General features: G+C 41.4%; 1 protein-coding gene across 1 annotated transcript; it reads right to left on the bottom strand.

The window, feature by feature from the left end:
• Positions 1-4,384: 4,384 nt before the first annotated feature.
• On the bottom strand, positions 4,385-11,820 carry gng13b (guanine nucleotide binding protein (G protein), gamma 13b). The gene is made up of 3 exons (XM_079565428.1): positions 11,354-11,820; positions 6,394-6,520; positions 4,385-4,974 (listed from the first exon to the last, which is right to left on the bottom strand). The coding sequence occupies exons 2-3, from the start codon at positions 6,489-6,491 to the stop codon at positions 4,869-4,871; spliced, it is 204 nt and encodes a 67-aa protein (XP_079421554.1). The 5' UTR covers positions 6,492-6,520; positions 11,354-11,820; the 3' UTR covers positions 4,385-4,868.
• Between the last annotated feature and the right edge of the window lie 3,225 nt (positions 11,821-15,045).

The raw sequence follows: 15,045 nt of genomic DNA, 5'->3' as shown, positions 1-15,045 counted from the left end.
GGAGAGGAAGAGGCACTTTATAGAGTGGCCTATTTCAACTCTGGCTCCTCTTGAGGGGAGTCCTGTCATCACCCCACATATTTCCTTGAGGAACAGTATGATTTATTAGAACAGTCTTCGTTCTGGGGAGGGGCAAAACTCAGTGGTCCTTCAGTCCCATTTGCATTAACAAAGCCCTGCTGCTCCTGTGATTTGAGGAGTCTATAGAAAAGGGGGGGACAATTTACTCCTCAGCCCACATTCAGGGTCCTTTGCATTAGATGTGGTCCAATTGTTAATCCTAATCCCTAGCATGTAGCCTACATATAGACAAGGATGTTCCGCCTTTTTTCCCCGAGTGCACAGGGAGGGTGAATTGTAATCTGAGAGTGAATGGTGGGGGCAGAGGGCCATTAGGCACTGGCAGTGCATTAGGCCCTGCAGCAGACAGTCGAGTGGAGTATGTCTGTGTGCACGAGCGCTGTTGGTCTGAGGAGCATTTCAGGGGGGAAAGGACAATGGGGCTGGGGATTTGCAAGAAGAGTGAGTGGGATTGAGTGCATTACAGAGAGAGCCAGTGTGTACGAGTGTGTCTGTGCATGTGGCTGACCCATAAACAGCAGATGGGCACGGCCGGAGAAAAGTTTCATCTGAAAATTGGTCAGTTGTGGTTTTGTTGTCATCAAAAATAGCAGCGACAGTAAAGAACAACAAATGGATGCAATTCAGCGACAATCAAGGCGGCTTTGAAGGAAACGATGTACTCTCAAGATATTCTTAAGTGAAGGATCTTAATGAGCCATAGAGTGGACGGCAGGATTAATAGTTGTCAGAAAGTCCTCATAGGTCTCAGTTCTTTTTTAATTAAAACTGAAGACAAATACTGTGCAGCAACTCACCTTACAGTAAACCCAGTTTATATTAGTATCAAATATTTGTTGAATTTTAGGGTATCTCTTGTTATAGATTTTCTGTTTTTAGAAAATAAAAAAAATAAAAATCTAATGTCAGCTTTTATAAAAATATAATGTCCCCTCTAATAATAATAGTCTAATAATAGCAATAGTCCAAAAAATAAAATTCTTAGCAATATATTTATCCCAAATGTTAGGAACAAACTAGACTGAATTGTATCTAAAAGGCTTTTCAAAAGCATACCGTAGATTGCAGATGCCGTGGTTTGAGCCTCTTTTGAAGGGAAAAAAAAAAGTACCATAAATCAATTGGACCAATGAGTTGTGATAACATCAATCCCCAACCATTCGGACTGAGATTATAGCCTATACTGCAGCCAGAGTCAGAGCATATCAGGAGATGCAGAGGAGCGTATATCTCGACTGGTGCATTATTTATAAATGCAGAGATTGTAGAGAGGATGGAGGAGGACACTTTATCTTTCATTTTTCTTTCTTGGGTAACAGCACTAGTCATTGAGCCTTACTGCCTTTGTATCCCTTTTATTCCAAAAATGACTCCTATCAGGTTCAACTGACCCATAGCCTCTGTGATCTGTGATCATGGTGGTATATTAACATTTACACAATTATGAATTTGGAATTTTGAGATCTCACTGGCCCATACGTTTATTTCCAAGAGACACTGTATTTCTGTACATAAACATAGGCATATTTTAAATCTCCAAATAACCCTCTTGCACCAATAGCATTATACTACATTCACACTTCCATCTCCTCTTTTTTTGTTGGTTTGATAATAGATTAGTTCTATATCAAAATTGATGTTTCATGTAATTTTAAAATAATAATAATATACATTACTATATAGCTTTGCCAAGAGCATTGGTAATTTTGTCAGCTCTCTATGCGAAATATAAAACAAGAAACACAAAGATCCACAATGAAACAAATCCACACAGCCAGTGTCCAAAAATCCTCTAATTTATTCAATAAATGTTTGTTGTAAAACATTCAATAAAAAATGCTTCTACTTTATTGCTCATTTTCTCCATTACACTAGGACTTGCTCTGATGCATAATATTTTTCCATAGCACTCTCACAGGGAATATGCTAGTTATACGCCTTAATAGTCATAACATACATACGTAAAACACAAATTTCAGAACATATCAAAATGACATTAAAACATAAATAAATGGACTTGGGACAGGTCCGCTCTACATCCGTCAGACATAGTGCTTAAAAGTGATGGGTATTGTAAGGGTTTAGGTCAGTTATGGCACCACAAACACTGTCATTCAGCATTTTCAAGCCACTAAAAAAAGTCCCGGATCATGCATTTACAATGAAGCTCTCTTGGAATGTCACATACAATCTAATCATAAAACTACAGCTCCAGTGTTGACACTACAAACTAAACTAGTCAAATAAAATACCACAGATAAAAAGCAGGTAAAGGCCAAGTGCATATTTGCAAGAGTACAGTACTTCAAAATGCAGGCTAACAAACAGCAGGACTTGAAATGGAAATGACTAAATATTTTTAGTTGACATTATGATCTTACATTACGCAATCATTGGTCTGTGGGGATATGGGTCACGCAGAGTAAAATCTGCATAATGAAAGTGATCCGAGAGAATGAGAGGCTTCCCTGTCCCAAGTCGTTTGGAGAATCCCACATTCCCTTCACAGCTCGCCTCATACACATGCTCAGTCGGGACAAGTGTGAATGGGCTGCCTCAAATGGTGCGAAAGCTGCCTATGCGACGCAAGATAAGCCCAGTTTCCACCAACAGTCATTTAATTTATCAAGTAGGACGAATACACTTGAGCTTGAAAGATAAACATAGTCATATAAGCGGCACATTAAATGTTGCCCTTACAGTGTTGTTTCAACCAAACTGAGCAGTTTAAAATGTCTAAATATGATCTGATTTCTACAACCAGAGCACATTAACAGTCCCTTGTGGTCAAGGGAGGATTTTTCCCATAGACCTCCATTTGAAAAGAGACATCTGGTTATAGGCTGCACACACCTAGTAAAAAGCCACCCACCCACCTCATTACTGCCGACAAGCACTAGTCAAAATCACTCATTTAAGAGAAGTACTATAAGAGACAAAAAGAGCTGTTTAGTTTTTCCCACATACCGTCCCTGAATGGAAAACTGGTGTTGAGCCCGACTCTGGACGTGTTCCAAAGTGAGCAGACAAGGCTGCAACTCCTGGCACAACGCCCCTTCCCTCTCGGAGAGCGCAGAGTAGTGAAAAGCAGAACATTGGGAATTGTTTTTGATTTATATCGATGTAAAGATTCATCGCATACATTGCAGTTGTGTGGTTCTTCGATGGTGGAAACTGCGCTTGGTGCAAATCAAACACTACGTCATCTCCAAAAGAAATCAAAATCCACACTCACACAGAGCAGTTGGAGGTCAGCCGTGATGGTCATGCCACATATTTACATTCTGCTTAAGGAAACCGTGTACAAGGCAGTATATCGGACGTGACAGTGTGTGGAGTAATGTAGGAAAAAGTGAGGGGGGGGGGGGTTACAGAATGACTGCACTCACAAGCTAAAGATGTCCTCAATAAATAAATAAATATTCAATAAGTTAAAGGGCTCCGTCTGTACATGAGAGCGCTGTTGGCGTGTGTCTGTTTGCCATGTTGGTTCCGTTTGTGTTTTACAGCACACCCCTCCGGGGCTGTAGCTAAGGGAGGGACAGGAACAGTAAAAGGGACCCAACGTCAGGGGGCACCCGTGGGACCTCATTCCGACTCCCGACAACACAAACAGAGAGCTGCTAGGACACTCTCCCGGAAATACATAGTGACACACAAGCAAAACAGCGCAAGATCCCGTTGTTGTCATGAAAAAGTTGCCATAGACCATGCAGTAGTGTCGGATAAATATATATGAATGGGGGACCAGCTCGGGCCATGCAATTTAATATTAGGCTTTTCTTGTTTGGTCATTTAGAATAGACTGATGAAGTAAGAATTGAGAATGAACACCCTGTGAGCATAACAATGACAAAAAAGATAACCCTAGGCCCTTACACCACATAAGGCATACTTGGATCTTGAGGCAGTTTTAATGCATTGAATAAACTTAGTGCATTATGAGTATCCATGTCATTACATCCAGTCACTTTAAGATTAATAGTTGAACGCCGGAAAATTTCAAAACTCAAGATAGTTTTAGTTGTGTTGGACGAAGGAATTAACCAGCTTCATCCTGGCTCCTGTAATGATACATAATGTTTCTATGAAGTATTTAGGTGCTTTTTAATTAAGCATTAAGCAATTTGTCCCATCTTGCAATGCCAATACCTATAGCAGTAGGTATTGCCCATTAGGTTTTAGATTGCTGGGGACAACAGAGGAAACCCAGCCAAACATGTTTTTACAGGAAAACTCCACACAGTATGTTGAGTCAAGCCCAGGACCGAATGGTTGTGGGAACTTTGCCATTTTGATTACACGATTGTTTTAAAACTAGGATTCTCAAATCTAAGCTTGCATGATCATTGTCAAAAAGCCGGCGTAGTACCAAAACTGATCTCAAAACGTGTGCAGAAGAACCAATGACAGAATGAAGCTTCAAGTATCAAAACTTGGCGATACCTTTAGTAAAAGATTAATCTTAACTTGGCCCAAAACTTAACAATGAAATAAGACTTTTTTTTCTTTTTTACCAGTGTGTGCATAAATATCTTATAAATCCATACACCGTCATATCAACGCAAGGGTGTGTTGCCGTATCAGCAGAAGTGCCAGTGTCCATACTTTGTGTACAAGTGTTTCGAGGATAAGAACTATCAGCTGTCGTACATTCAAGGTGAAAGGTTACAGGAGGCAATGTCCCAGCAGCGACTGGGGACAGGGGTTTTGGGTGATCTGCAGGTGTGTGTGTGGGGGGGGGGGGGTCATCAGCAAGGTCTCAGGGAACTGGGGCGGAGCGTGTCCTAAAGGATGATGCACTTTCCCTTCTCCACCCAGGGGTTGTTCTTCATCAGCTCCGGGTTGAGGAAGGGATCTTCGGGGACGCCCTCCTCAATCCACTTCACCAGGCTATTTTGGGACGCACAGAGACAAACGCGTTAGAGATTTATGAAGTCGGAGCCAACAGTTCAACATCCCTGTTTTCTTTTCCATACTGGGCCAAGAAGTGAGTGGAAAATGGAAGAAGTTGCTTCAAAGTCTGCTTCTAAAAAAAGAAAGGTGTCAACTTGTGTGTGATCGCTACATTATTAAAGCTGTTCTTATAAAAAGATTTTCTTTCTTTCTTCTTTTTTATGTGGATTTTTTTTTTTGAGACAGTATTTTCTAAATTCAGGAAATGAAATGACCAATGCTCCTCTTTAGGTAAAGTTAGATTTAGGCGAGATAGCGCCAGCGGTAACATTTATGAAATGCAGTTAGATTTTTATTTTGGCTAGTAGATCTTTTTTTTTTTGCCCTCTTTTCCCTCTGATGACATGTCGGTGTTTGTTAAACATAGAATTTAAAGAAAGGATTATACAAAAGAAACGATCCGTTGAGACGACTGCAACACTGATGAGGCCTGTCTCATCAAAACACCAATTAGCTACTAATACTTGAAAGGGTCTGGCCACAATAACCAGGGAACCGCATGTTGTTGGGCCAAGCTTTTAAACTAGATGTTGTTTTACATTTGGTGATCCATATAAGAAATGCTAAAAGAAAAAGCTCCAATGTGTGGGAATATAGAGCCAAATCATTCGACGTATTCATCTTACATTCATTGAATATGCAATATTTAGAAAATTGGTAATATTATTTACAATAGCATAGGATATTTGCTGTTCATAGCTTTATCTTAAGTTGCCATGAATGAATATATTGCCAAAACAGCCATGTCTCTAAGTATCAGTAGATTGTGGGCAAACCTGTTTACCGATAAATATACAATTTCTCACCATTGTTTCCCAGTGAATATCAAGTGTCTCCTATGTTAGCAAAGCACTCACGTAATTCATAATAATGAGGCTGTGATGCGCTTTGAATCATATTGAAGTTCAGTGTGAGTTCATTCTCATGAATTGACGGTAGATGAGAGGATCAATGCTATTTTCATCATGCCCTTGAACACAAAGCTAGTCCATTCGCGGCCTCTGAGCGGTCATAATGCATCTCTATTATTGGGATGGTCAGATGAAGGCTTCATTTCTCATGTTTAAACGGGGTCTATCTTTACACATTCTAACACTGTCATTCTTAACGTTTCAATTGCAACTTATTATAATACACGGAAAATGAATAACCTAAAATGAAACATGAAATGGTCCAGTGGTTAAGGCTCTCAGAACTCTCAGTGTTTATGAAAATTAGGGGAAAATGTCATTCGTATTCACATAAACATCCCTGTCTTTCTGTCAGCATGTGTCAATTCCATAGTAGATACTGCATATCTCAATTTACTTTTTTACTTTTTTTACTTTCTCTAATGAATGTATCTGCAGAACTCACTCAGTGACTGTTTTGGAGGACTTCTCCCTCTTGAAGGCGAGCTGGTACTTGAGGCTCTCCACCTCCTTCTTCATCTGGGGCAGGTCCATCTCGTCCATGACTGCAGCTGAATGTAGGCCTCTTCCAACTTGGACACAAAGGTAAAACAATAGCATCTTTAGAACCCCACTAAAAACGACAGGGTTTTCACTGACAAAACACACAATGTGGCCAATGTATCTGGTCATAAACCAAACTCTTCCCGCAGTCATGATTTACACCGTGTCATATCGGCTACTATTGACATGCGTATGTCCTTAGTGCTGGCATGACCACAGTGGGACATATACTGATGAAGGGCCTTGATTTAAGTGCCTTATATAAGAGCTCTGACACTGAGGTCAGGTATAATTTAGTACTTCATGGATTCATGACTTTGGATTTCCAATAAACCATATAGTATAAAATAAAAAGATACACTAAAACACAATGTAGTTGCAGTCACTTCAATATGATTAGCATTCCCCTCAGACTCGCGGCATGGATGAATGTGTCGGTAATATGCACTTAACTGACCATATCCATTTCATCCACACTGCAAGTTTGTGGGAGGAAATGCAATTAGCCACAGACTGAAGCCAATCTACGGACGCAGACAATGTCAGAAGATCCTGGCTGTAAGTTTCCTTAAAGCTTGTACGTGCATCACACATCGGATAATGTGATTGCATGATAAAATAAAGTGCAGGTGAGGGAGCCTATAGAACTGAACGGAAAACTTTCAACAAAACTCTGGCTTACAAGACACTATATCTAACCCTGTGACAGTCTATTTATCAATGATTTGCAAATGACAGAAATATTACGTGGATGTGTTCCTAATGCAACTGATTTTAGCCACAAAAGTTTTCAATTTGATTTCGCCCACGCCTTGTGTTGTATCCCGTCAGTGCTCAGACTGTTCCCAGTTCCTCTGTCTCTCCTCTCTTGTTTTAAGTGTGAATGTGTGCGAGTCGGTGAGGAGCGGAGAGGTGCTCCAACACCAACAACAGTATTATTGTCAAAATTATGCAATCGTGTTTTGTGACAAAGAGCAGCAATTCTTCTGTAACATGTAAAACCAAAAAAAAAACACTGTGCAGTTATCCTACATGTCCTGGAGGAAAAACTGGAGTGCTTTTAAAGGAACAGGCCCCCCTCTTTCCATACTGAGATATGTACATGAGCTTAGATGAGTTGATGCGTACCTGTCTGGTCTTCGTGAGTGCGCCCAGTCATATTTGGCCTCTCCCAGTATATTCCTATAGCTCCAAACGGGGGTGAAGTTGGAAGTGATCAAGTTCTTCCACGGGCACACACAAAGCCCAGACAGGTACGTATCAACTCGTCTAAGCTCAGGTAAGAACATATCTCAGTATGGAAAAACGGTGGCCTGTTCCTTTAAGGCAACACATCGACTTGGGAGAGACGTTGAAAATCTGCCCACCTTTCACAGCTCACGACAGTGGAAAAACAAAACGGGATATTTTTGTTGCGTTTGCATGCATGTAAATGTTCGCTCGCTTTTCATTACAACAGCGTTTGCAGCGCGTTCGCCCGTTGCTCATTTGCATGTGGGCGTGCGCAGTCTTTTGTAAGTACAGAGGGAATCACCAGGTGCGTTACTACATGACAATACAGTACTGTGTGTTTGTGTTTGATATTGGACAGAGAGGGATGGCCGGTGTGGGGGATCAGGTTTCACAGGAGTCTGCAGCATCTCTGGGTCCGTGTTCACCATTGAGAGTAAGACTATAGTTTTAAGAAATCCCTAATCTACTGCTTCTTATTGAAACCCAAAGACTCGAAATGAAATGATCCTCTATGTAAAATGTGGTCATAGATAACGTGCTGATATAGCAAACTGCATATATGGTGAATGTTTTGTTGAACCCTGTTTTGAGGATGCTTTTGAAACAAAGGGTAAAAAAACAGTGCAATGAACCACAGTCTGCAGCCCTCTTTTATAGGTACGATATTACTGATCATTAAACAGTGTTGTCCTTTTTTGTTCTTTAGTCGTCCGTTATTGTCTGCCTGTGTCAGACTTTACAACGCTCGGGCGACGCGCTGACATCCAAAACCAAGCAATATTTTTGGATGCTTCGTGAAACTCACTTCAGCATGAATCTATTTGTACTTTGCTTTGATTAGTCGTCTTTTCCTTTGTCCTCTAAATCTCAGACGACACACTGCCATGCTGTCTAACCCTGCACATATGTCTGTTTGTCTTCTCCATCCCCGACAACATTTAATTAAAAGCTGAGCAAACCCAACTCCAGTGTCCTCTACTGTCTCCAGCAAATGGAGCAAGATGAATGGATACATGTCTGCCACTAACAGCCTGTTCAATATGGCATTCACAAAATGAGCAAAAAGAACATTTAACTGGGGTTTAATGCCAAACATGTTGCTGTAATCATATGTTGGGCATCTTACCTCCCACAGACCAAAGGGATAAACATGTTACTAGTGATATATATTTTTCCTCTGGCATTTCACCGACTGCCATTAGGAGATTTGCATCTGGCTCACAGGATGTGGAAAGGGTTAGCATTGACTGGGTTTCTACTTCAATCTGTTGGACAAATATGCTTACTCTTTTCTGTCTGAAGATTTATGTCATGCCCTGTCAAATTATCTAGTAGCATATTGTAGAAGACTATAAATGGGACATAATAGGTTATATAATATGGTATGTTTGTTGACAGCAGCCTACAACGTGTCTATAGATTTACACAACATACTTTTACATGAACAATAATGCCAGTATTTTTTGTTTTAAATATAGTGGTACATCATATGGACATTTTTGTGTGGTTTTGACGACACAATCTCTACCCTGTTCTTGAAGTGATGTTTGCGAGATGATTACGAATTACGGTGTGTATAGTTAAGTTCTGTATAAGTTTAATTCAATCAGTTGATGCACAATCATCAGCATACAATGTGATCCTGCTATTTGATTAATAGATAGAAAGGAAGCATTGGAGCTTTTATCATAGTGAAAATACAATCTTGGGGATCTGGTCGGGTTACTGGTGATGGGGTATAAAAGGGGGGGACGGGGTGTATGTAGGTCACGTGTTGATTCAGGTCAAAAGTGGCGGCAGATTAACCTTTAGCCCCTGTGCACACGTGATATAGTGTCCATGGGCTGAGCAGGTGGCTTCAGCACTTACACTTATGTCAACTGGCGACGGCACAAAGAGGAGAGAGAGGGGATATCAAAAACGTGTAAGTCTGGCTGAGCTTTCTGACTGCAACGATAACATGCGAGTACGGAGAAAATACATTTACATATCTATACGCAGGCTGATGTAGTTTGCGAAGGACAGGAGGACTTTACTGTTAAGTTATTCGCCCATCAGAGCTTTCCTTTGTGCAGCCATCTTGTTTATATTATAATGGACTGCTGTTTTATCTGTCAAAGATGCGCTCTCTTTACACCCACCAGAATGTCAAAACCTTTTGTGTAGCTGACTTTGTGAAATTTTCTTGAAACACAAAAAGTGAACAAAGTCAACTCAAAGTCCTGTGGTTAGTCTACCTTTGCCGATTGCATTTCCCATAGCAGTTCTCATTTACATCATTTACATTACACAGTCAATGGTTCAGTTAGTGCGATTGTTCCTTTGCAAGTGGTTTGGTCTGACAGGCCATAGGCACAGAATGATAGCCCTGTCTTCACCAGTCAGCCCCAGGGCAGCTGTGGTAGCACCTCCCACCCCCTGACTGTGACTGATGAGTCGAACTCTGTAAACCTGTTGCAGATTGGTGGCCATTACTCATTTTCTTTAAGCATTTTTCTCGCTTCACTGCACAACACGTTTGCCAGAACTGTGCTCACACTGAAACAGTAAAACCAACGCAAATCACGTGCTATTTTTAGACTAAAACGCTCCATCACTCACAATCACCGTCTCACCAACGGACAGCGCGAATCAGAATTACTGCGAAATGTGCCCAGTTCTCCAAAATATGTGTCTGATTGTGAACAGTGTAGAAGCATATCCAGGTGAGAAGCAGACTCCCCTGTCTCTACAGCTACTGCATTGTAAATAGAGGCTAAAAATAGCCCACTCCTCTGACCGGCTGAAAAAAAGGGAAGAAGACGGTGCTTGGTGCTGCTAATCTGAGGAGGATCGTAAACAGCAGCAACTTACATTCTTGGGGCTTTTTCAATTCTTCACTGCGCCTTTCATGTCGATAAAGTCAAGAGTCAAGTGCACCTGACCGTGCAGGCTGGAGGCGTGAGTCAAGGCAGGGTCACTGAGTTAATACAAGCGGCTTACTTTTAGAATAATGCAATCAACTTTCATTTGTGAAATCAGTTTATTCATGTCTAAGCTCTGCACTACATACTATAGGCTCTTTGGTATAGGGTAGCATCCTTTATTTTTGGGTGAAGACGGTGCAAAGATCAATCAATGAAAGCAGTATTTTTAGGCTACTCAAGAATAGATTCAACTCATGCTTAGACTAGAATAAATATGCTGAATAACTGATCTAACTCTCCTATTCTGGGCTTTTTAGGTGGACATTTCTGGGGTGATGGAAGTCTTGGCATCAGAGTGCTGCCTCCACTACCTCCTCCCGGATAAATGGAAGAAAATGGAGTACTGTAAAGTTTTAGGTCTGCATCACGATCATACAGTCATGTCAAAGAACAATGCCCCCTCCCAAACATAAATAAGTGGACCTAAATGTACATGAGAAGTTAAAGTTACACGATATGCAAAGAGAAACCGTGAAATGAATTGTTTATTCCCATATGCTGTCATACGTGTGAAGCAACCTATAGGGTTTGGACACGGTGATGCGGCGGTGAACAAACTTAGGATTGAAAATTGTTATTTGCACGATGTAGTTATTGCAGGCGGCGTATAACAGTGAGGAATATCTCACTGGGGGGAAGAAAAAAAAATCTCATTCACATTACCTCACTGATGCTGAAGGCTGTCGCTTATCTTCGTCTTATTTTGTAATTCCTAAATCGAAAAAAAAAAAAAGCACGAGCGGCAGTGTTCTGGTCGCAGTTCTCCTCCGCACGGTGCGCAACAGACGAGGGGCTCAAAAGCTGCAGTCTCCGGAGGGGAAAAAAAGCGACGTAACGAGCCGGTGTCTGTGTGACGCGGTCCGGTGTCTTTAATGTTCCAACACGCGTACCGTGCGTGGACAGGTTACTGTGCGTTCTCGCAGTCACGTCGGTAGAGAGCTCCCGCTGGTCTGTTCTGCCACTGCCCGCGTTCACAGCCTCGGATAAGAGCGCGCGCGGGAGGCAAGTGTGTGCGGGCGTGCGCGCGCGTGGAGGGGAGAGATTAGTGAAAGGAAAGACGGAGTGGTTCCCCGAGGATGCGTTGAGTGCAGGAAGCGCAGCTCAAGGGGTGGGTTGATCCGAAGAGGGATAGAGATGGAATTGAAGAGAGTATTCGAGCGTCGCAGCGGCGGGACGCACAAGTTCTGGCCTAATATGGGCACTTAGAGGAGCGTTAAGTTGATCTGATCTAAAGTGCCACATGGAAAAGGGAATAGCTACTTTTTTGATTGTATTTTTATAAAGGGTTAGAGCGGTCAGAGTAATGAACTGAGAGGCAGTTTAAAAAAAAAAAAAAAAAAAATATTTTATTAATCTCATCACTATAGAGCCAAAAACAAAACAATACAACCAAATAACGCCATATTTCATATTGCAAAGTTAAAAGAAATATTATGCTAACTGCCTACGTTGTAGCCTGCAGTACCGAGCAGTTGGCTAGTGATTTTTTTGCTAAAATATAGTACATTTCTCTAAATACTGTACCCAGCTTTCTTTAGTTTGACAGTTTTTGTTACGTTTATAATTTCATTTCCTTGTTGTACACCGACAGGAAGTGACATAGATGAAACCATAGATCAAACCATTTTAAACTGTTGCCATGTTATGTCAATGGGAAATGCTATGGAAATTTACCTTTATCTATGTCACTTTCTGTCAGCAGCTTAAAAAATGAAATTATTTTCTGCCAAACAAACAGGACAAGATCGCGAATACAGGCGGCCGAAATGAGTTTCCTTCGCAGGGTGTCTGGGCGCACCCTTCGAGATCGGGTGAGGAGCTCAGTTACCCGGGAGGAGCTCGGAGTAGAGTCGCTGCTCCTTCACGTCGAAAGGAGCCAGCTGAGGTGGCTCGGGCATCTGTTCCGGATGCCTCCTGGTCGCCTCCCGCGGGAGGTGTTCCAGGCATGTCCTAGTGGGAAGAGGCCTCATGGAAGGCCCAGGACACGCTGGTGGGACTATGTCTCCGAGCTGGCCTGGTGTCGCCTCGGGTTCCCCCCAGAACAGCTGGAGGAGGTGTGTGTGGATCGGGAAGTTTGGGCATCTCTGCTGAGACTGCTGCCCCCGCGACCCGGCCCCGGATAAAGCGGAAGAAAATGGATGGATGGATGGATGGATTTCTGCCCAACATTTCTTCATTAAAATTGCTGCTTCACTGAAATAAAATGATAATTATGCAACTGATGAACTTCTAAACTTCTAAATAAGTCCTATTTTCAAAAGCATTAAAATCTGTTACACTTCAAGGATGTGTCTGGGGAAGTTGGAGACGATCTGGAGATACATGGATGGATACTACAGGCATATATTCTGTTGAGTAAATTATATTAACAATATTGTAACACCTGGACGGAACGTTATTATTATTGTTAAATGGTCAATCCTATTCCCCCTGGGTCAGACTGCATGATGGGAGATCAGGCAGGCACACCCTTTCCTGGAGGTGTGAAATGGTGGGGAAATTGGCTGTTCTCACCTTCTGGGTAAAAAGAAGTGAAACATCTTTGTCCCTGGACACTGTGTTCTATACAAAAATAGGATGGGTGGAATTACGTTTCAAGAGGATTATAGTGACACACCCTTACAGGACATGCAGATCTGATGTTGGTCTCTGTAAATCTCATTTTACAGAAGCGTATTGACAGGACATTAGAAATATTTAACACAGGACAGGAGTCTTCAGTTTCCCCACTAGAGTCTAAGCAGTCACACTCATTTCCAATAAATCCACATACTCTTACCATCCTTGTTAATCTGAAGTCGCTTCATATTTAATGAGGAGGCCTGGATTATGAGGCCCACTGTGCTAATGTATGACAGTGTTCCAGGAGCAGATTATAGGTGCTCTATTAATGAGGAATCAAGTGCTCTCCAGGGAACAATAATAACAAGCATACAGTATTATAGATCAACAGTTCAAATATGTACTGCACACTTAATAATTGACCATGTAGAAGTAGACAAATCAAGAAAGTTGAAAAAAAAAAAAAAAATCTGAGCAGGCTTTAATCTTTACCTGGTCAGGAAAGTTCTGAGATTAGGAACTTCTTATTCAGTCCTGGATCCCGAAAAGGCATATACTGTATGTTCATATTTTTAGAGGTATAAAACCAGAGCACCTGTAAGAAACTATATGCATCTATGAGAAGAGCAGGCAAATTTGCACAGAAAGGCTGGATCTTTAAGGTAAACCAGAGCACAAGATGAAGGTGTTAACTCCACAGAAATGCTCAATAGAGGCTCTAAAGTGAACAGTGAATTCTGTTTCCTATTCCAGTGTCACCTACTGAAGGTATGCACAGGCGCATCCTTCAACTTTCCGCACTGATGGGCAAAATTAAACAATAACAAATATCCTAATTCAACAGTCCACACAAATAGATGTTATGACGTCAGGTGTATACCCTCTATTCTTATTACAAGGAGCCGCTGAACTTGTTAAATATAAAAGTCTGTGTTGTTAATATTGGTTTTGTTCATACTGCATTCCCACAGTATATGCAAAAGTATTGAAAACAATGATGTCAGTTACTCCAGACTGTGGCGTGAGTTTGCGTGCAAGAAGCTGGACTGTGTGCATAGAGCCAGTATGGTGTGGGTATACCGGCAGCACTTAGAGACTTGCCCTTACTCAGCAATCATTATTAATGCATAAATCACATTTCAGATCAGAGATTGCGGCTGTGGATTGGGCTGGATAGACAGACTTTATTTGTAAGACAGAGTAATTAATACAAGAGAGTGGACCTACATGGAACTTTCCACTTCTTCCTGACTGTAATCTAATCTAATACAACAATCGCATGTATTTCAGAACATTTTTGTACAGGGTTAGCAGCTTTTCATACATAATATGATGTGAATCATGGAAACAGGAGGTTGCAAAGGATTAAATACAATACACTATTTAGCATAACAGGAACGCTGTAGCATCATCTGAAATGCAAAACAAATCTATTCTTTCTATTTTTCACTAATGTTTTTTTATTTATTTTTTTACAAAATTCTGAAGAACAAAATATTTTCATTCCACTGAATTCTGGTATATGGCCATTCATGAACATGCATACCCCCCTTTCTCTGTCTGTAGCATGTCCCTTGTGTGTGATCTGGGCCGCTGTCTTTGTCCCCTACAGCATGTGCCTCTAATGGCAGAGTAAATGGGAGAGGTCCGGCCTGTTGTGTGGATCCAGGTCAAGAGTGTGCACACGAGCAGAAGTGAGTGGAGGCTTAAGATTAAGTTAATGCTGCTTTTGTTTACCTTCATATCTGTGTGGAACATTTGTATTGACCTAAATTTAAACACATCTTCCACAG

Source organism: Gobius niger (genome assembly GCF_951799975.1).
Source record: "Gobius niger genome assembly, chromosome: 10".
NCBI lineage: Eukaryota > Metazoa > Chordata > Actinopteri > Gobiiformes > Gobiidae > Gobius > Gobius niger.
The sequence above is the reverse complement of the archived record's forward strand: the minus strand, read 5'-3'. Positions and strand labels throughout refer to the sequence as shown.

Excerpts from the sequence above, each read along its gene's own strand:
- gng13b (XM_079565428.1), bottom strand. The coding sequence starts at position 6,491 with ATGGACGAGATGGACCTGCCCCAGATGAAGAAGGAGGTGGAGAGCCTC. Across the intron at positions 4,975-6,393 it reads TCCTCCAAAACAGTCACTGA|CCTGGTGAAGTGGATTGAGG; the intron begins GTGAGTTCTGCA and ends GTCCCAAAATAG.